The sequence below is a fragment of the Poecilia formosa genome, unplaced genomic scaffold, assembly GCF_000485575.1.
Source record: "Poecilia formosa unplaced genomic scaffold, Poecilia_formosa-5.1.2 Scaffold3, whole genome shotgun sequence".
NCBI lineage: Eukaryota > Metazoa > Chordata > Actinopteri > Cyprinodontiformes > Poeciliidae > Poecilia > Poecilia formosa.
The window spans coordinates 3,684,712-3,704,326 of NW_006799942.1; the positions used below are offsets into that span (position 1 = coordinate 3,684,712).

The 19,615-nt window shown below is 39.7% G+C and overlaps 3 protein-coding genes and 1 long non-coding RNA gene across 5 annotated transcripts; 2 read left to right on the forward strand and 2 right to left on the reverse strand.

Annotated features, from left to right (window-relative positions):
• Positions 1-580: 580 nt before the first annotated feature.
• On the reverse strand, positions 581-6,419 carry eva1c (eva-1 homolog C (C. elegans)). The gene is made up of 8 exons (XM_007555470.2): positions 6,162-6,419; positions 5,117-5,310; positions 4,803-4,926; positions 4,571-4,723; positions 2,980-3,123; positions 1,889-1,960; positions 1,698-1,784; positions 581-1,180 (listed from the first exon to the last, which is right to left on the reverse strand). The coding sequence occupies exons 1-8, from the start codon at positions 6,274-6,276 to the stop codon at positions 804-806; spliced, it is 1,266 nt and encodes a 421-aa protein (XP_007555532.1). The 5' UTR covers positions 6,277-6,419; the 3' UTR covers positions 581-803.
• Positions 6,349-7,382, forward strand: LOC107836686 (uncharacterized). Of its 2 annotated transcripts, none has more exons than XR_001662627.1 (2): positions 6,349-6,435; positions 6,615-7,382. It is a non-coding gene; the product is annotated as an uncharacterized LOC107836686 (long non-coding RNA). The 2 variants fall into 2 exon arrangements; XR_001662628.1 differs by having other exon boundaries at positions 6,354-6,435; positions 6,611-7,382.
• Positions 7,383-9,105: 1,723 nt separating this feature from the next.
• haus1 (HAUS augmin-like complex, subunit 1) lies at positions 9,106-11,580 on the reverse strand. Its single transcript, XM_007555483.2, has 9 exons — positions 11,406-11,580; positions 11,141-11,315; positions 10,575-10,710; positions 10,372-10,506; positions 10,148-10,271; positions 9,661-9,726; positions 9,487-9,558; positions 9,298-9,345; positions 9,106-9,202 (listed from the first exon to the last, which is right to left on the reverse strand). Exons 1-9 carry the CDS (start codon positions 11,424-11,426, stop codon positions 9,158-9,160), a joined length of 822 nt encoding a protein of 273 aa, XP_007555545.1. The 5' UTR covers positions 11,427-11,580; the 3' UTR covers positions 9,106-9,157.
• A 496-nt stretch (positions 11,581-12,076) lies between these two features.
• Positions 12,077-18,273, forward strand: mis18a (MIS18 kinetochore protein A). Its single transcript, XM_007555495.2, has 6 exons — positions 12,077-12,460; positions 13,009-13,075; positions 13,458-13,580; positions 14,710-14,812; positions 17,510-17,633; positions 17,756-18,273. The coding sequence occupies exons 1-5, from the start codon at positions 12,088-12,090 to the stop codon at positions 17,588-17,590; spliced, it is 747 nt and encodes a 248-aa protein (XP_007555557.2). The 5' UTR covers positions 12,077-12,087; the 3' UTR covers positions 17,591-17,633; positions 17,756-18,273.
• The last annotated feature ends 1,342 nt before the right edge of the window (positions 18,274-19,615 follow it).

Here is a 19,615-nt window from a genome sequence, read left to right on the forward strand (position 1 = left end):
TTCATTAGGTCATTGTAGCCCAAAGGCAGGAAGTTGCAACACAGTCATCATTTCAGCAGTGCTGACCTGGGAACTGGGAGGGAGAACTGTGTGAGGTCGATTACACAGCTGACTTATTCAAAAAGGCACCAAAACACAGAAAAGAGGCAGGTAGCATTGTAGGGTTCCAGAGAAATTTTGACATTTGAATTTTCCAGGTCTGGAATCGGAGTGTTCAGACTGCCTACCCATCCATGTGCTAGTCCATCCATTGGTTTATCTTCCCTCCATCCACAAACACATCAGCTTTTATATGTATACTTTAAATACAGCCTGAAAACTCTGGAAATTTGGATACTTGCACTAAAACTAAATGGCAGCTCAAGATTTAAATTTAGCATATTGTTGCATTTCATTATTATTCTGCTCAGATCTGAAAAAGATATTACTTCTCTAGATGCAATTATGCTGTAAGTCATGATGTTTTTAGGCTTTTTGAATAGCTGCCTGATCTCCATATTTTAGATGACAGATACACTAACCTTTAGTTCAAAACAATACAGCAGCTGAAGGATGACAAATGGATAGCGGAGCTTTAAAATTTTGTAATTTAATGTTTTTATTAAACGGTAAAAAAAAAAAAAAAACACTTTTGCTGATATTATATACAGCACTCAAGCTTTGCTGATCCCTCTGTTGCAGATTATTAGAATACTATGTAGCAAAGATGGCTTGTCAGATTTTTTTTTTCATCTTGTGGTATAAAAATGTTCTTTTGGAAATGTGAAGTGTGAGGAATCTGAACAAATATCCACACGATTTTTTCAGCAGGAGCTGCCATTCAGATAGGAGTTCATCCAAATCTCCTGGATGATCATGTCCCTGCGCTCGATCCTTTCCGCCAGCTCAGCCGCCTCGCTTACATAAGTCACTTCCTCCCAGCCTTTTATCCCCTTCCTCTCTGCAGTCGAGAGCAAAGAGCTCTCGGTTTCTTCTTCGTCGTCGTCATCATCTTCTGCTTCATCCTCCTCATCATCCTGCTTAGAACAGTTGGGAGTCAGGCCGTTTGACTTGGCTCCAAGTGTGTGATCTCTGTGCCGCCGCCCCCTGCAGGTCACTCGGACAGATAGAGCCAGCAGTGTGAAGAGCAGGCCCACACAAACGCTGGAGGTGAAAAGCAGCGCTGCCATTTCTGGGTGATCTGTGTGGGAAAAGAGGAAAAGGAACAGGTTCACTACACAGTCTGGAAAAGGCTGAAATTTGACTTCAGTCTTTAAGCACTGAATAGGCAATTAGTTTTAATTTTTACCTACTATGTCTAAATATGTCATTTTTTTAGAACCTTTGGTCTTATTTTCTTCCTGGTACTTTATATACTTCTAAACCATTTTCTCCTTCGCTCTCTCACATGTCTGCTTCCATCCCTCCTGGTGTAAATCTGTCCTTTAGTTTTACCTTCCTTTGTCATTTGTCTTCTTTCTCTCTCCTTTTCTTCGTTTTGTGGGATTTCTTTCTTACTTCTTAATTTTGTTTTGTTTTTCAGCTTCCCCATTGGGTAGCATTTAAAGGCTATCCAATGTAGAAAATGTGGCATAAAGGCAATGTTTAATAATGCATATTTTAAAATGACTAAAAGGGTGAGAATTATGGAGACTTCAGTCTGAAAAAGTCTATGTTTACATAAAAATGTGTATGAAACTCGGAAAAGAAAAAGTTACCTTTGATGAAGGCGTAGGTCAGGAGAGAGTTGCTCATCATTGCTCCCGAACTGTTTGGCCTATTTGACTCCAGATCTGCAGCAGGAGCTTTTGTAAAGTTCACAAAACAACTATGAGTAGGCAACTCATAGAACAAATATGAGTTACCTAGAACAAACATAGAACAACAGCAAATAGATAGACACTGGTACCTTTTTCTGTAGTAGGAAGTGAGGTGGAGCTCAGTATGTTTGGGTCTGCCTCTTTAAGTAAAGACTTTGGCACTATTAAAAAAAAAAAAGAAGAAGAGTTCTTCTTTGCTTCTAACCAGTTGATATACAATGGGTTGTGACAGCATTCATACCATATTTGATTACTTCACCACATCACAACAAATCCAAAAATATGAGCAATGTGACACAACCACAAACAGGCATTTACATCCACCCAAACTAATAGATGGAGCAAGGAGAGCATTAATAAGAGAAGCAGCCAAGCAACTATTTGTCGGGCACAGCGCAGATGAGTGGAAAGAAGAAAACCGTTGTTGAAAGAAACACACGAGGTTTCATTTTAGCAGGTCACCACAAGCTATGAAACAAACAACTAAGAAGGTCCTCTGGGCAGATGAGACAAAAAGTAACATTTTTGGGCTGCATGTAAAAGACTGTGTAAAACTCTGAATATCCATGTTGAAACATGGTTCAGACCTAAATCTCACTATGGATCTGTGGCAAAACTTGAAAATGTATGTTTACAGCTCCAAATGGGTATGAACACCTTTTTAAAACACTGTGGTAAATATGTTGGTGGAAATGCAGTGAAATAGTTGCCCAAGCCTTCTGCTTCCAGTCTGGGTGGAGAACAGAATCTTAAAATACGCAGCAGTGCTGTATTAATGCCTGCGCTGCATTGTTGTGCTATAAATAGAGCCAACAATTGTACTAGGAACTACTCATTGGGTTTCAAATGAATGGTGTTAGCTGATGTCCTCACCGGCATTTCTGTCAATCACAGGAAGTGTAAAAAAGAAAAACAAACAAACAAAAAAATAATAAATTGGGAGTCTTGTTTCCCACTTCTTTATATTATGATTTTTTTTTAGGGTGGAGTTAGGACAGAGCCACTGAAAGCTGGGATCTGAAGATAAGAACTCAAAGCAGGAAACAACAAATGCTCACTGAAAGTACTGCAGCATAATGAACAAGGCTGCGATAACATGACATCATGCGAGCTGGTATTTTAATGCATCACAAGGCTTCTATGTCTATTATGTGAATGAGGAAGCAGGAGAGGGTCCTACCACATGAATAAAGCACGCTGAGGTACTTCCTGGTTCCTGGAAAGCAGGGGTCCCTGAAGGTCTGGTTGCTAACAGCAACGGCGCACTTCTGTTTGCTGTAGCAGGATTTGGACACCACCTGCACAGCGTTGTGGTTCAGACACTCTGAAAGGAGCAGACAAATTAGGAGAAACTTGAGGAATATCACAGCAAGGGCAGAACCTGGCAGATGTGATAAAGTCCTGCAGACTTTATCGCATCACACATTATTGCACCCTGGAGGGAGAGGCTCAGGTGGCAGGGGTTCATCCTGTAACTGGTGGGTTGTGGGTTTGAACCTCCATTCTGTCCATTGTGTCCTTGGGCAACACACTTTTCCCGCTTTACCCGCTGATGGTGGTCAGAGGGCCCACTGGTGTTGATTGCATGGCAGCCTCGCTTCCGTCAGTTTGCCCCAGGGCAGCTGTGGCTACAATGTAGCTTACCACCATCAGTGTATATAAATGGGTGAATGGCTGATAGTAGTGTATGGCGCAGACCATTTACTCATTATGTGACTTCTGAATGCAATAGATGTCCCCACATTTTATTTAGGGGTATCAAAGTAAAGAAGGAAAACGAGTTGTTTTTTTTTTAATTTGTAAAAAAAAGACCAAATGCCATTTTACTCCTCAATTTACTTAAACTTCAAAATTCGTCTATGTGTTGGTCTATCACAAAATTCTAATGAAATACATTCATATTTGTGCTGGCAGTGTTAAACAATGTGAAAAACTTAAAGGGCATGAATACTTTTGCAATGTACCGTAAGAGCAACTGAACGTGCGTATTTGATTTTTGCTCCTGGGCTGCAATAGCTGAATTATTGATTGCCTTCTGCAGGAGCTCGACTGCAGTTTAGCAAGAGTGCAACTGTGTTTTTGTGGCTGATGGTATTTAACCCAGCCGAGCAAATAGTTAATTCCTTCTGTAAATATAGAGTTTGATAACATCTATAAACGGCTTCTAGTGCGACACTTAGGTTATTTAAAAGCAAATTAAGCATCTGCGAAAGTCAGGTGTTACATTACAGCGCACAGACAGCTTGTCTTCCAGTTTGACTTGACATACCAGGAAAAGCACAGGTGTACTCCAGTAACAGAAGGAATGCAGCCACAACTGATGTCATGAGGTACACCTGTTTCTACCTGCACCGTTTCTGCTTGTGATCTCTTTGCATTTTTAATAAACCCCACATTCCTCATAAATCCTCTGGGCTCTGCGTTCTAAAAGGAAATATGCAACTCTTTTAGTCAACAGACAGAGCCGATATTTCCATAGAGAACAAAGAATCGCTCCCCCCCTCCTCCCTAGTCTGCCGTGGGCCGTTTAGATAAGCGTCATGGGAAAAGAACAGTGCTCAAAATAAATACCAAAAAAAAAAAAAAGAAAAGAAAAGAAATCAATGGTGGCTGCATTCCATTTAGCTCTGGTGGTTTCAGGGTTCCGTTTCCCTGTTTGTGTCAGAGTTGCATGAGGCCAGCCGATGCCGCTGATCACAAACACTCACTGCGTGTTTTCACTTTACTTTACTACAGTGATGTTTCTCTATTAGTAGCTCACAGTGACTCACCAAATGGGGGTGATCTTGCCGAGAGCGAGGGGCAGGTGTCAGTCTGACCCAGACCTCGGCCGTAGACAGCTGCGTAGATGATCAGCACATTGGGGGTCTTGCAGCGCAAGATCATGGTCTCTCCTTCGCACGCCACCTGTGTTTTGTGTTCAGCTGAGTGAGGGTCAAAGTAAGACTGTTAAAACTCATCCTCAGCTAAGTGTGCGAGGGGATTCAGAGGGGAAGAACTCACAGGGTTTGCACTTATAATTCACATGGAGGTACTTGTTCTTGCCAGGACATGGGTCCTTCCCAAACAGCAGGTGACTGACTGGTAGTTGGCATTCTCTGAGGTTCTGACACTCAGACAGGAGCTTCTGCAAAATAATCCCCCAGGGCAATGGTCACTAAGGTCCAGCACTGTTGATTTAACGATCAGGGACGCATAAAAAGATTCTGCACAACCTGAAAACCACATGCTGAAATTTGCTGAAGATCATACTATCAAAATCTAGTACAGCTGGGCTTTAAAGTGCTGCATGGCTCGTGTCATGCGTGAATGTGCACCTGTAGAGCGGTTAAAGCTGAGCAGCTGTGGTTGCGGGGTCCAGATGCGGGGTCCTCTGTGCACAGCCGGACCTCTCCACTCCCGTAGAAGGCCGACTGGATAGAGATGGTGGAGTGGCGAGGACAGTGGAGTCTCAGTGGTGTCCCGTCGCAGGCGTGAGCAGACTGGCTGGTGATGATCCTTGAAAGGTAATCTGTTGCACGGAAGAAAGTTGAAAATTTTTAGCAGCCACGCATCAGACATAATGTTTTACTATTTGTAGATCTGACTGTTTGGACTCTTCTTATTTCCGGGTTGCATCTTTTGTTGTGTCCAGTAAGATTGCAAATATTATTCAATGTTTCCTTGAATGTAAAATATGGAAATTATAATTAATATAATTCCTTCATTCATTTCCTTTACATAACCAGATTTACTTAGGAGTAACATCAAATAATTTTTTTGACAAAACATTTAAGTGTGATTTAACAGTAAAACACCAGAAGAAGTTGCCTATAGAAAAATGCAAAATGCTGGTGATCAGCCATAGGATGGATCTGACTGCTAATACCATAAAAAATATTTTTTGAAAGGATATAATAATTTTCAACATGTCATTTTTAATAAGTTTGTTTCCTGTCATAAAAACCTTGCGATTGAATGAAAAGAATTAGCAACAATATAAATTATTTGGGAATTGGGGAAAAAAACAAAACAAAACAAAACAAAAACAATAGTGGGCCAAGAATGGTACCTTGTGCAATGCACCCCTTATAAACTTGCAATACATGAATCACATTGGTTCTACTGACAAAATTATTTGCTATTGTGAGCTACACACTCAAACTCCTTGATAAGCAAAATTAATTTTTAAAGTTTTGGACTCCTGAGGTGTAATACTTATTTTGTGTTCTTTGGTATGTCATTTTTACACCATTTTATGCAAGTTTTAGCCAATAGAAAACTTCAGAGCTACCATGTGACATTTTTTGTGAGAAAATTGTTTCTGTTGTCTGTAAGCTTTCCCCTCCTTTTATTGCATCATCATCATCATCATCATCTTACTTGAAAAATCAGCCAGTCCGTTCATGCGCCTGGTCCACAGTAGTAAAGTCAGATAGAATAGGCTATGGCTCCAGTCCAGTCCGTGGAAAGGACGCGTCCAGCTCATGACTCGCATCCCCTGCCCCTCTTCTCATATTAATGAGGCTCTTTGAACTCAGACTTGTCGTACTTAATGAAAAACCCAAACAGGAAGGTGAGGGAGACGATCCCACAAGGCCGCGGCGTTCGGCTGCATCTCTTTAAGTCCAAAAAAAAAAAAAAAAAAAAAAAAAAAGTTGGACATAGGAGCTCTAGGGAACCTGTTTTAAATCCAATAAAAGGTTAGATGTAGGTTTATAAAAATAAAAAAAGATAAATCTCTACTGAGATATTTATAAGAAGGGAAACTAAATGAAAACAAATGTATATTCATTCAACCCCAACGCATTACTCCAAAAAAAAAAAAAAAGAAAGAAAAAAGTTGGTCGCTCACAGAAAGTCATCCAGCTCTCCTCCCTGAGAGACAGAAAATACCTCCAAGGCGCTGAGACTCAGATCAGCAGCTACGGCGTTTTGTCGTAGAGAAGCAGCGGCTGTCTGGCTGCGGCGACGGACCACAGAGGAGGTGGGAAATAGCAGCTGCGCAACAAGCTGCTCACAGGTGACGGACGAGGTGGTCATCGGTCCGATTCATGGCAACAATCGAGTCCTCCTGCGCGGATCTGTGAATGGATAGCACCATGTGGGAACTGGGAGCGATTTACAGTAACAGCTGAGTGGGAATCATGGAGTGGGAGTGGCACATAAAACTATTTTAAAGGGAACACGGGCAGCTCGCGCTAGAATGACGCATGATGTTTTTTTTTCTTTCTCCCTCCAAAAGGCACATAGATATTCTTCCTAGGCTTCCACGCTCTTTGACGTTATTTTACTTTTTCCTGCAAATTTCAGGCACCATTTTTATTGTATCTGATACTCAAACACACACAGTCACAGTCTGATATTTATGTTTGCTTCTAATTTGTACTGTACAGAAGTTTCAACAACTTCCAATTTCTTTACGCTTTGCCTCTTGCAATTGTTTAAAATGGTTTTCAGCGATTTACTGGGTCTTTTAAGCTCATCATATGTGCATCTAGATGACCACAACACTGTGTACTATCTGGGTTAAAGTTAACCCAGTAGTCTGGTCTGGGCAACTGACTAATGTATGGAATGCATTCATAAAATATTTTGAAAAACATTTTTATTCCTTTTCCCAACCATTCACTGCCTTGTGTTTGCTACATACAATCTTACTTATATCCTGCACTGTGTGATTGTAATGTGACAAAACAAATTACATGATTGGATTGAAAGAAAAAACCCTGGATTTTTTTCCCCCCAGAACCCCTATTTGTCCCACTTTTTAACCACAAATGCATAAATATCAAATTCAACATTCATCCTTCTAATTTGTCTCTTTTTTTTCATATCTTTGATACGCCAGTCTCAATCTTGTGAAAATAAGTACAAAACAAGAGCCTACATCAAATTAAAAATTCAGAAATAAGCATGGCTTACGGCAATTTATTAAAATGAGAGAAGACATTCTGGTTGCTTAGAAGAACAGATGTAAACAAATGAGATATGTTGCGTTCTTTTTCACACAAATTATATCTCGGGTTCTGTTTCTGTTTAACTTTGTCAAGTTAACTCCAGCAACAGAAGACAGAACTGCGAAAAATATTTGATGAACAGAGTCAAACAGGAGTAAGACACATTTAGGAGACAAATGTAACCTCTCTGAAAAAAATTGCCAGATTATGTTCCTTTTTTTTTTAATACAAACTGTTGGTACTCTAACCACATGGTTCTTTTCTTCCAAGCCGGGGGGCCCCCAGTGGGAAAACTGCTCTCCAGTAAGCATCTGTGGCCCACTCCATGGTAACGGCTCAGTCTCCACGTCAGACTGCAGATCAGGTCCTACAGCAGTCAAGCTGACAGAAACTGTCGAGGTGTCCAGGCTCTGCTCCGCTCCAGAGGACGGAGACCGACGGGGCAGAGAAACGGTGAGGGGATATTTTACATGCAGACAGAACAGGCTGATTCCATTCTGTCTGCTTTTTGCTTCAGGCACAAAGTGCTCCACCGTTAACTCCATGTGACATTATCCCTCCAAAGCCAGTGCCATTTTATTGTAAATCTCAAAGGGTTTCCTTTACCTTTAGACTTGTCGGTCAGATGTTGAAGGAATTACATTAAAGCAAATGGATTTAGAGGTAAAATACTGAGGTTTTGAGAACAAGATCCAAGATGTATTGAAGACTTATTTGGATTCCAGAAGGGCTGAGAAGCAATATGCAGGTGGACAAAAATACATGTACAAAAACAAAAACAAAGAGAACTCGCATTTGATCAGGTTGTTCACACAGATTAAAACTTGTTTGGGTATAATCTGTCAAGACTATTTTTATAACTCCAAGACCAACCCCTCAATTAGATTGCTGTGATCAGAGAGGAAAAGCGAAACATTTCATTAGTGTTGCCGATGTTTGAAACAAACAGGAAGGGGTGCAGACAGACTAGTCATCCAGCTACACATTAGCACTAGAGTATTATTTTTACCTTTCGTATTTCATCATAAAATAAGAAAGCTAAAATCATATCAGAAAATTTTACCCGTTTCTAGACACTGACAAGCATGCAAACAATGTTTTGTTGGTAAACCTACAAGACAAAATAAGCTAGTTACACGGGTTGTAAAATATAAAAATGTTCAAGGTATATGAACTAATATGGATACTGTGTGAGCTTTTTATGAGTGTCCAAAATCTCTGAAATATTTAACCTCTACTTAAGTAAGGTCCCAAGGCAAAGGAGGAGAGAGGCAAGAAGTGGTTTGAGGTATTTAGGAGACCCAAAATGCCTCAAATCACTTTTCTTTTTAACATTAATGATAAAGACAGGTAAAGGTAGAAAAAAAAGATGAGTGCAAAAACTTTATTTTTAAAGAAAGGACTGTGCAACATGCAACTTCATTTAAAATCCACCTTTGTCTCAAGTTTGGAATCGAGAGAAGCCTAAAAAATGAATGAAAGAAAAAAAGAATTCAAATGACAAACGAGCAAAGAATGACATCCTATATGTTATAAAACCAAAATATTTAAACACTCACTAGTTCTCTTTTTGCTTCTTCTATCTTCACTTGTGCAAGAGATGGGCTCTGAAGGTTTAGAATGAAAAAAAAAAGCACATTTCAAGATTAACAGATTTTTTTTTTCTTTTCAAAGGACGAAACAGGAAACGTGATCGCCCCTTTGGTTGGAAAAGTAATGAAGTCTGAAAAACTAGAAAACGAACGCACCGGGCTCAGGTCCATGTACGGCTCCAGCTTCTTTTTCAGGGGGATTATTTCGTTTTGCAGTGCGCCGACTTCCTGCAGAGTGAAAAAATAAGATGACATGTTTCAAACCCTGAATGCAGACAAAGTAAAGCTTCTATCCCCATGGCGATGAATGTGGTGAAAATGCTGAAATACCTCAGAAAGCTGCACAATGGCCTGGTGGGTGATGGACTTGTCCATGTTCCTGGATACAAGCTGAGCCTGCAGGATTGGCAGAGTAGAATAAAGTGACTAACAGAAGACCATGGCCCTCCTAACAAACTAAACAGTGTATCTATTAAAGTTTTAAACAAGAGGCAGACGACATTGCAACTAGGTAAACAGAATTTAAACTGTTTGATCATTTAGAAAGGGGGAAAAAAAATACAGGTCTTTTTTTATGAGACTTCTTTCTAAAGCTGAGCAGCAGCTTCTTATCTTGACGTATACGCATCTGAAATTTTTTTCTGAGTCTAAATGTGGAGATGTGAATCATATTTTGTCAAGCATAAAGTTGATTCCTATCTGTGGATAAAGCAGGTTGCTGTTTAAAATCACAAAATGGCCTAGAAATGATCCCACTTAGCACCTCAGCATGCCATCTATGCAGTAATCCCAAATTATAAAGAGGAATACAACATACCTCTGACCTCTGCTGTCTGATACTGAGCTCTTGAGCCTTGGCAGTCACAAAGTCCATGTTGAGCAGCCTCTCCTCTGCTTTTGCACTCTCCACTGCTTGAGATTTGGTAGTTTTGTCGATATCCCTGAGAACGAAGACCGCCAATGTGTACATGTGTAAGCCCAACCTTCTAATCAAACTCAACTCACACAGTTTTAACAGCTCGCTTCACGCGTTATTCTTACTCTTGTAGATTTCCCCGCAGTACCAGAGTTGAACCGAGTCTTTTTTGGAGCGCCCTTAGTTCCCTTTCGAGTTTTCTGTTTGACTTCTCGACTTCCAGAAGATCACCAGTGAGGTTGTTGATTGCTGGCATGAAGCTACAAACAAACAAAAATGAAGCAATCATACATTCTGATCAATGAAACACAGGAGCACAGGAAATTACCTGGCGAGTGACGTGTCTTTCACTCCCAGCACCATAGCATTGTCCACTAAAGCAGACAGGTAGTCTGCAGTCGGCTTTGACAAGCTTGCCCCAGACAGGCCGACACCTTGCAGAAGAACATCCTCAAAGTGGGCAGCTAGGTGGGGGGGAAAAAAAGAAAGATGGGATTAGTGAAATACAGTTTTTGGAAAACATTGAAAAACAGACTAAAGAGTTGTTATGTGTTCTTTATTTTGAAATCCTGTGCATTTTCTAAACTCAGATTTCTATTTTCCCTCCAATTTAATTACAATTTGGACATCTGAGCAGAAAATATTCACCTTAAATGCTTCAATAGTAGTCTTTAGTGCTGTTTAGTGGACTGATATGGAGACAATTTGGAGAGCTATAAAAAATAAAAACACACCTGAATCTTAAGCCATAAAAAAATAATTTACTTCGGTTTTTATTAGTTTCTACATGTGCCAAAAATGCCATTCAACAAATCTAAACACTTTAGATCAATTCAGCCATTCCAATCCAAATGTTTTATGCATCATCTATTCTCCCTGCTGTGTGTGCCTCACCGTCAGCCTGATACTCTGATGTTTTCTGCTTGTAGTCTTCTATGAGGAGAGCAGTATCACTGCAGCGGGCTTCACTGGACTGAGCCATCTGATACAGTATGTCCACTGTCCTGGTGTTCACCTCAAACGGTGGCACTGGCTGATCCCCAAACACCGCCCCCAACCAGCTGTTCACCTGTGGAAAAGACAGAAAAATAAGACAATATCAGCAATGCGGCTGGCGCATTGGCGCATTAATGTGTGTTTACTAGAGTCAAAGAGTTACCTTCCTCAGCTTTTCACACATGATCACAGAAAAAGCATGAAAAACCTAGACAGTCACTACAGAAATGTGAAATGTTTTGACGCTTTAACGATTCTCAATATAAAAGCCGTGTGTTTTCGCGCCCCTCAAATTAACTTCCTGGTTTTTAGCCAATGAGAAGACAGAGAAACTTTGTTTCGAAGTTTTACAATATATAAATAAATATATATTGTATATAAATATATTTTTACACGAAAATGATAAACACCTTATGCGTAAGTGTAATCAATTAGTTATGTATATGTTTTTTAAAGTGTATACAAAAAAAATCCGTGTGACTTTTATCTTTTTTTTTCTCTAAAATTTCAAAGATTGTTGTGAAGTTAAGACAGTTCACTCCAGGAACCCGTTTCAGAAAACGGGATAAGTGAAAATCCCGAGTATCGCGGAGCCGAGTAGGTTTAGTATCTGTTTTCAGAGCTTGTATAAAAGTCCAGTATAAAAATCCAAAGGCAAAGTAGAAACAAAAATATATTTTTTTCTTATTTTATTTTGTTCTTTTTAGCAATTCTTTTATCACTTCTGTTTTTTTTTGTTTTTTTTTTGTTTTTTTTGTTTTGTTTTTTGGGGGGGCGGTGGGGGGTTGTTTTTTTTACTGTTTAGATATTTTTGTCCGTTTAATCAGTCCATATAGTATGATAAAATGTTTGCACTCAATCCACTTTTTCAGGCAGAAAAACGAAAGCGGAAGTATGCAGTAGTGAACATCTCGAGTGCTTCCGGATATTTGAACCAACCGCCTAAGTTCAAAACACACTTCGGCCGCACTGGGTTTGCAGTAATGGCAACAAAAGAAAAACCTACTAGACGTCTTCAAAAAAACATAAACAAGACGTTTGAGGTATCTAGTATCGACTCTAGCGCAGTGGAAGAAAAACTCTTCGGCCGAGCAGATAAAGATGTAGAAGACGATGACGGGCCCGTTGTTTTCATCTGCGGGAAGTGCAGGCTGCCTATAGGAGATTCAATGTCGTGGGATGGAAGTGAAGACGACCAGAACCAAATAAAACTAAAGCGTGAGTATGGCCTGTTCCTGTGTGAATCCTTCCCCCATTATGTCTATCCATTGGTATGTGGTTTTGTGCATCAACCAACTATCCGTCCATCCCATCCATTCATCTATTAATCCATCCATTCATCTATTAATCCATCCATTCATCTATCAATCCATCCATTATCTCCTTCCTTACAGTCTTTGCAGGTTCTAGGATTTAAGCCTAGAACAGGCAGATATATCTGTCATAATTCAATACTGAGCTTGCATTTATACTTTAAGGTTTTTTTTTTTAAATGAACTGTAAATTTAAACATTTATAGTTCAGGTTTTAAATAGACTTTAAACCCTGAACTGACTGATCTGGTCACTGACAGGCTTGTGTCTTGGCTTTGCAATAGTACTATGTTACTTTATTCTCAAATTCAGACCAGCAAACTGCTGTCTGATTGAAACCCCCAACACAATATATAATATATATGCTGAAAAGTATAAGGTGCCACTCTAATAGTTTGCTATTTTGTGAGAATGTGATGCACCATGCTGACCTGTTTATTGTTACCATTACAGGGGTCACCAACAATGTTATCATTGGAAAGGACACTCACTTCCTTGAAATGAACAAACAATCAGCTTGGTAAGAAGGGTTACACTCTGTACTTTAGGAGTTACTAATGTAGCCATTTTCTAGCCTTCTGGTTTAAAACTAAATTTTAAGTAAAAAACAGAATTATCAGTGTTACTATTATTAGACTTATCTGCTCATTTTTAAAATTACTGCTATGTTTCAAGCGCTAATGCACTCTAATGCTTAAAGCTACTAAGAAAATATAATGGTCTACTATTACAAGCTATTTATGGTATTACGGTTGAGTCGTGACTGGATAGCAAAAATTTGTTAACACTTTACGATTGTTTTTTATTTCATGAACTAGATGCATATTTTACATTTCTGTATAATTGCATTTATTCAAATTATGAATTTTTCTATGTTCTTTTACTTTTATTTCACTCAACAGCCTGGTTGTGGATCTCATCTGTCGCAGCTGCTACTCTTTGCTTGGCATGGTCTACACATCTACGCCCCGGAACCTGGACCACAAGAGGTCCACTTTCTGTCTCAGCGTAGCCAGCATCGACAGGTGCTTTCATTTCTAGTTCACCGTTACTGTCTGAAATGTATTTTCCTTTTTCTTTAATGTTCTCTATTTACAAATAAATGAAGCAAGAAGATTTCTGTATATCTCTCAAGATAATAATTTATAAAGGATCAACACTAAAGTGAACACTTGAATTATTGAGTAAAAGAAAAGTCAGTGAGTACTCGTAATTGCTCTAATCAAAAATTGTAGTTACTAATAATCAAACTGCGATCTACTTACTAACACAAATAAACACAATACACATAAGCAAATCTAACGACTAACAATGATGGAAAACACAAATGCTCCACTCCAGCTACTATTGGTTAAGAGGGAAACTTTTATGAAATGAATAATGTTTACAATATAATTAAAATACACATGCTGTAATTGATTTTCATGTTGGCTTGTTTTTCAAAGATTGCATAACAGTAAAGGCCATTAAGTCATTTATATTCAAAGCTAACAGAAAATTGTGGATCACTATTTAAACATTATTTAAACAATCAACTTTGAGGTCTCTGAATAGAAAATAAAAAAAAAAAAAACATCAAAAAAAGATATTTTTACATGATTTATTTTCTGTGAATTAATGCTCTTAAACTAAAGGTTGCATTTTATTTTTCAGTGGGAAATTATGCTACTTCAACTATTTTTGCATCTTTTCTAGTGTTGCCACAAATTGTAAAAATTGATTGTAAGATGAGGCCATATTGAGCCCAAAGACAATAACCGCTTAATCTTGCTTTTCAATTTTGACTGATGAGCACAAACACTTTTTTTGAATTATTACCAGATTTTAATTATGTTCAATCATATTCTTGCTAGTTTATGCTAATAAATTACGCTGTGGTGTTTGATATTTTCTCTAAGATGTTTTTTTTTAACCCGCAGCCCTGTTTTCAGTGACCTCAAATGTGTGGCTTTACTCACTTCTAATATATTCATATTAGTTGTGCAGCATTAGACTAGGAATCCTCACATTAACGCTCTGTTTATATTTGAAACAATAAAACCAGTTTTGTAGAATAGTTCATTGTTATTGATCATATGTCAATTTTACGTTGTATTGCAGCCAGGTGAGTGATGTTATGTATCCAGATAACTTCACACCCTGTGTGTTTTTCAGCTATGTGCTCGGCTCTGGAGGCCAGATGTTGGCAGCAGAGGGCCCCAAAGAGCAGCTGGTTACACTGGAGTACAGGCACAATGTTGAACAACAGTTGGCAGAGGTAATTTATTGCGTCTGCTGCTCTTTGTCTGCCTTCCTTCACGTAGTTCTATCAGGATGTAAAAATTGTGAAATTAGCACTCTGTCTTCCCTTAAAGCTTGTTGTCAAGATTAACATCTATACATCTGTATTAGATTGCGTTGTTATTTGTCTTAAAATTATTGTGCTGTCTTATAAATTAAAAATAAATATCTATCTGATATTGAAGTGGAAAATAGAAATCTGAGCAGCAGGTTAAAGCAGTTTTGGCTGGAGTCGTCCAGTGTGGAGTTGTATTCTTCTGATGAGGCTTTCTAAATGCACAGGTTGTACTACAGCATAAGGATGACATCAGCTCTGTTCCGGTAAACCCATTCCCCCATAGTGGGCAGACTCCGATATCAGACATTACCTCATCTGCCGACCCGTGTCACCTTCCAAAAAACACTTTCATATTTTAACCTCCCAAGTTATTTTCTTCGCTCAAAGGAGCAAAGTTCTGCATCTTTTCTTCCTTTTAACATCCAAAATCACTGCTGTTTAAAGTTGTCTGTTTATTGTAGCTCTAATGATCTTCTATGTTTTATTGTCATGCTTGCATTTTATTTTCTTCCACATGTTCTTTGATTGTGTGTTGGTTTTCCGAATTCATCCAAATCACCCTTTGTTTAGGAAATTTCCTCCTAAAAAAACAGCAGAAACATCAATTGTCCAGTAGGTGGTGGTAGTGTGCAGGAGTACCTGCTAGCCCTCCCACACTCCAGCACTCTGGGCACAATAGCTGGAGAGCGTGTTGAGGAATCTTTGTTGAAGGGACACAGTTTTTTATGATGAAGTGTCTTTGTTGCTTTAACTCAATGAATATCTGGAACATTATTGCGCTTATCTCACCCCTTTGAACATCCCACACTTGGCAGTCGGCTCATTGTACAGTGAGATTTTATCTTTTATGCACGTGAATTGAAAACAGGTGACACTGCCCTGAAGACGAATGCATTTTTTGGATCAACAGATGTGTCTTTATGTGCACACAGAGACTGTAATTAAACACCATGCCAACTTTCTGTCTTTTACTTGAGCAGTTCTCACTTTTAATTAGATTTTGTTTTTTGCCAAAACAAGAACATTGAACATTGCAAAGTTAACGTCACACAATGAAATCTTTGCCATTCAGACAAAGGGTGCATTTAGTACACCGCAATGAAATATGAGAGGTTGAAATTTAGATTAAATCTACAATTGAGCCTGTTGTTGACATGTTTATCTATATAGGCTGTTGATTCTGACTGTGGGAGAAAGCGGTTGCATTATTTGAAGAGTTTTATTTGTTAGATTTTTTTTTATTATTAATTGTTGATGCATTAAAATATATGCTGGAATAAGTCTTGCATCAAGAATGTGTAGCATTATTTGAAATCTACAAATATAATCAAAACGTTAGGAAGTTTTTACTTTTTACAATCATGGGGAGACAATCAAAAATTAATACAGGAAAATGATGAGTTTAGATTTTTCAGTGCAACTTTGATTAAATACTTGGGTATGTTGTAAGTACTGTGTTTATTTCACCTTCTTTTAATCGGCCAAATGATCTGTCAGTCCTTCACTCAAGTACAATTTAAGATTTTTTAAAATAAAATTAAAACTTTAAAGGGGCACTTGTTAGCTTTTTTTTTTTTTAAAGCTACACAAGAGTTTGAAAATGATTTCTATTTTTATAGTGCCAGTTCATAATGCATGTCTTCTCAGTGAGAAATGGGCCTAATTCATACCCAGGTACATAAAGACCAATTTGGTCCAAATCAAAATGAATCTAATTCACTCCAACAAAATCCAATGAGATTGTCATGTGTTGCTTTGATACCAGAGTTTGATTCAGTTGTAGTTTTGATGAAAATCCAGTCACAGTCAGTTAGTCATATGTTTTCCAGTTGATGAAAAAGTTTCCCAACTAAGGCTGATTGGATGCAGTCAGGGACTTTGCAAGAATTCCTCATGCTGATCAAACATGTGGCAAGAATAGAGATGAATCAGACTGAGTAGCATAAGCAAAATGATATAAAGGAGATGAGCACTATCAGAGAAGCACTGACCCATGAATACTTTCTGATGGATGGAAAACGGCAAGTCTTGTAGTTTCCAGGGTAACTTCAGCTCAGCCCCATCAGTGGTTCTCTGTACCAAAGAAGAGACACTGCTAAACAGAATCTATGAGCCAGAAATACTTTGGACTGCTTCTTGCCCGTTATATCTTAAATTACCAAAAAGTTAAACTCCCAATCTATTTTCTAAGTGAAATATAGATAAGTTCTTGAATCGTTAAGCTAGTGTAAATATCAGCACAGATTTGATCTGTTCTGTGTCTGATATTTGTTGGCTATTCTGCTGTAGTTGTACTCCATCTTTTCTGTCGACAGTTAAATGAGTTTCTTGTCTGCTGTTCTCGCTGACCTGTTTCCCCACCCTTCTCCTGCTCACCCATCCCCTCCTCTTCTTCTCTGGCACCTTTGTCTAATTATCTCTTCTCCTCCCTTCTGTCTCTGCTCTCTTCATTTCCCCACCTGTCCAGTTTCCCTCTTCGTTTGTTGCCCCGCTGTGACTACTTCCATCCTCCCTTTCTTAATTTGTTTCACCACCCTCTCTTTTGCTGTTCGCCCCGAGATTGCAAACACCATAAAATGTCTGTCTTTCTCCGTTACCCGGTCCCGATGTTTCCAGATGAAAATGCTCGTCGTGTCCATGGCACAGCGGCTGGAGGAGATCGAAGCCGGCCTTAAGGAGGAATGCGACGAGGCTTGACGACGATGGGCGTCAAGTCATCTGTGATGCTGTTTATTCCCAGGTGTTGCAAATTACAGATTTTATTGTCTCAACTTGTGCACGTGTTTATGCATAAATGCCTCCAGCTCTGAAGTTTAATATCAGCCACTTTTTTTTTTTTTTTTTTTTTTTTTTTGTCTCCAGGAGAACATTTTGTCCCAGTTACACCTTGTACACAGGAACGTAAAGCTGCACACACATACACCGTCTGCTGGGCTTTGTCCTAAAAACCAGCGGTGAAACAAAGACTGCCTGCTCTTGTAATCAATCATCTTGCCACCTCGGCTCCTTGCGGCTCGCAGCGTCTGCTCTGTGGGTCCGGTGCAGAATAAATGCGTGCCATGAGCAGAATGTTTATTTGTCCAGGATGTCATCAGCCGGGCTGCACACTCAGCACAATTGCGGTATTGATCTGACCACTTGAGGCCACACACTCTTCGTTTCCTCTTTGTTCTGTTCCTCGAGTGTGTAGCGTTTTTAAGCTTGCAGATTTACCCAGGATGTTTTTGTTTGTTATTAAAGCAGAAAGTGATCATAATGAAAGCATTTGTAAAGCACCTTTTTCATTTGTTGCATTGTCTCATTGTTGTTCTTGAGCTTTTTTGGTTGTCCAGCTGTTCTTGTGTAATAAAAGTTTTGCTAACTTCAAGTGACAAACCAAACCAGTTTGATTTCTTGAAATAATCTTTTCAACTGCTTCCTCTTGTTTTGCCCAAGTGTTTGTAAAGGATCAGGGGGCTCATCTTGCTTTGTTTCTCTTGGAGATGAGGGCTAAATGGCAAGTTTCTTCAAGGGTCGCTGGTGGCTAGGATGATTAATTTATTAATGCCTCTCTGTTTGTTTACTGGCTGACCTCTAATGTGCCTGGCAACACTTTCTCCCGGAGCAGGAAAGCGGCTCCACGCGGCTCTGCTTCGCCCTCCCTCATCCACGAGGTTTCATCAGCCTCGCACAACAACAACAACAGCTAGAAACGGCCAACCAGCATGCTGTATCCAAGGGCAGGTTGCGATGGCAACTGAGAGCACGTGCTACGCTGGGTGTCTGTTGCCATCTCGTCACCGCATCCGCTGCCGGAGGAGCAGCCAGCCAGCTCGCCGGCCAACACGCCTGTCAATAGGCGTTGCTGCTCCCCCCTCCCTTTTTTTCTCCCCGTTCATGCACAAAACACATATGAAGAGGGAGGAGTCCTGAATGACCCCCCACCCTCCTCCCACCCACCTAACACTAATCCTTGTGTGATGTTTTTCTCCTGCTCTGACTCCACCCGTGTCTCTTTCTTCTCTCCCTCCCTCCAGTTCTCCCCACCCTCAACTGCTGTGGGGTGGGGAGGGGATGTTGGAGGAATCAAAACAACAACAAACAAACCGCGTGGTGGTTGTTTTTGTTGTTTCTGGTGATGGTGTAAAGATGAGCCCAGGTGTGCGTCCGCTGACTGCGCTCCTGCCAGTCGGAATCCAGTCGGCAGTCCAGATGTATGCTGCACCCCCCCTTAAACAAAGCAAATAAGTAAATAAAAAAATGTTGCATGTGTCCCATTTTTAAAATTCAGAGTACTAAGTCAAAAAACTCAAACACTGCTTTTTAAAGTTAGTCAGCATCTTAGTGAGTGGCTCCCTAAATGGCCCCAGAGCTCATTTAGTTGTTTTATATATAGACATGGTGTTGCTGGATGCATTGCACAGTTGGGTGCAATTATTGCACTGGCTTCACCTTATTCACCCCCTAACGTCTCAACCAATCACTGCCACCCAAACCAAGATAGAAACACACACATCAGTCAGTCAGTGCATTCACACACACTCTACCAGCACACGGGGACAAAGGATGAATAATGCAGAGGTACCGTCTGAGTGAAAGTCGCCTCCCCTCTTTCCCTCCTTTTCACCTTCCCTAAGCAATAAGGAAGCAATGTTGCCATGGAGGCAATGAAGCCTTGGTGCGCTGGCAACCAATTACATCCCTTCCTGTGTGAAACAGCCGACCAATGGCCAACCCAGGCTG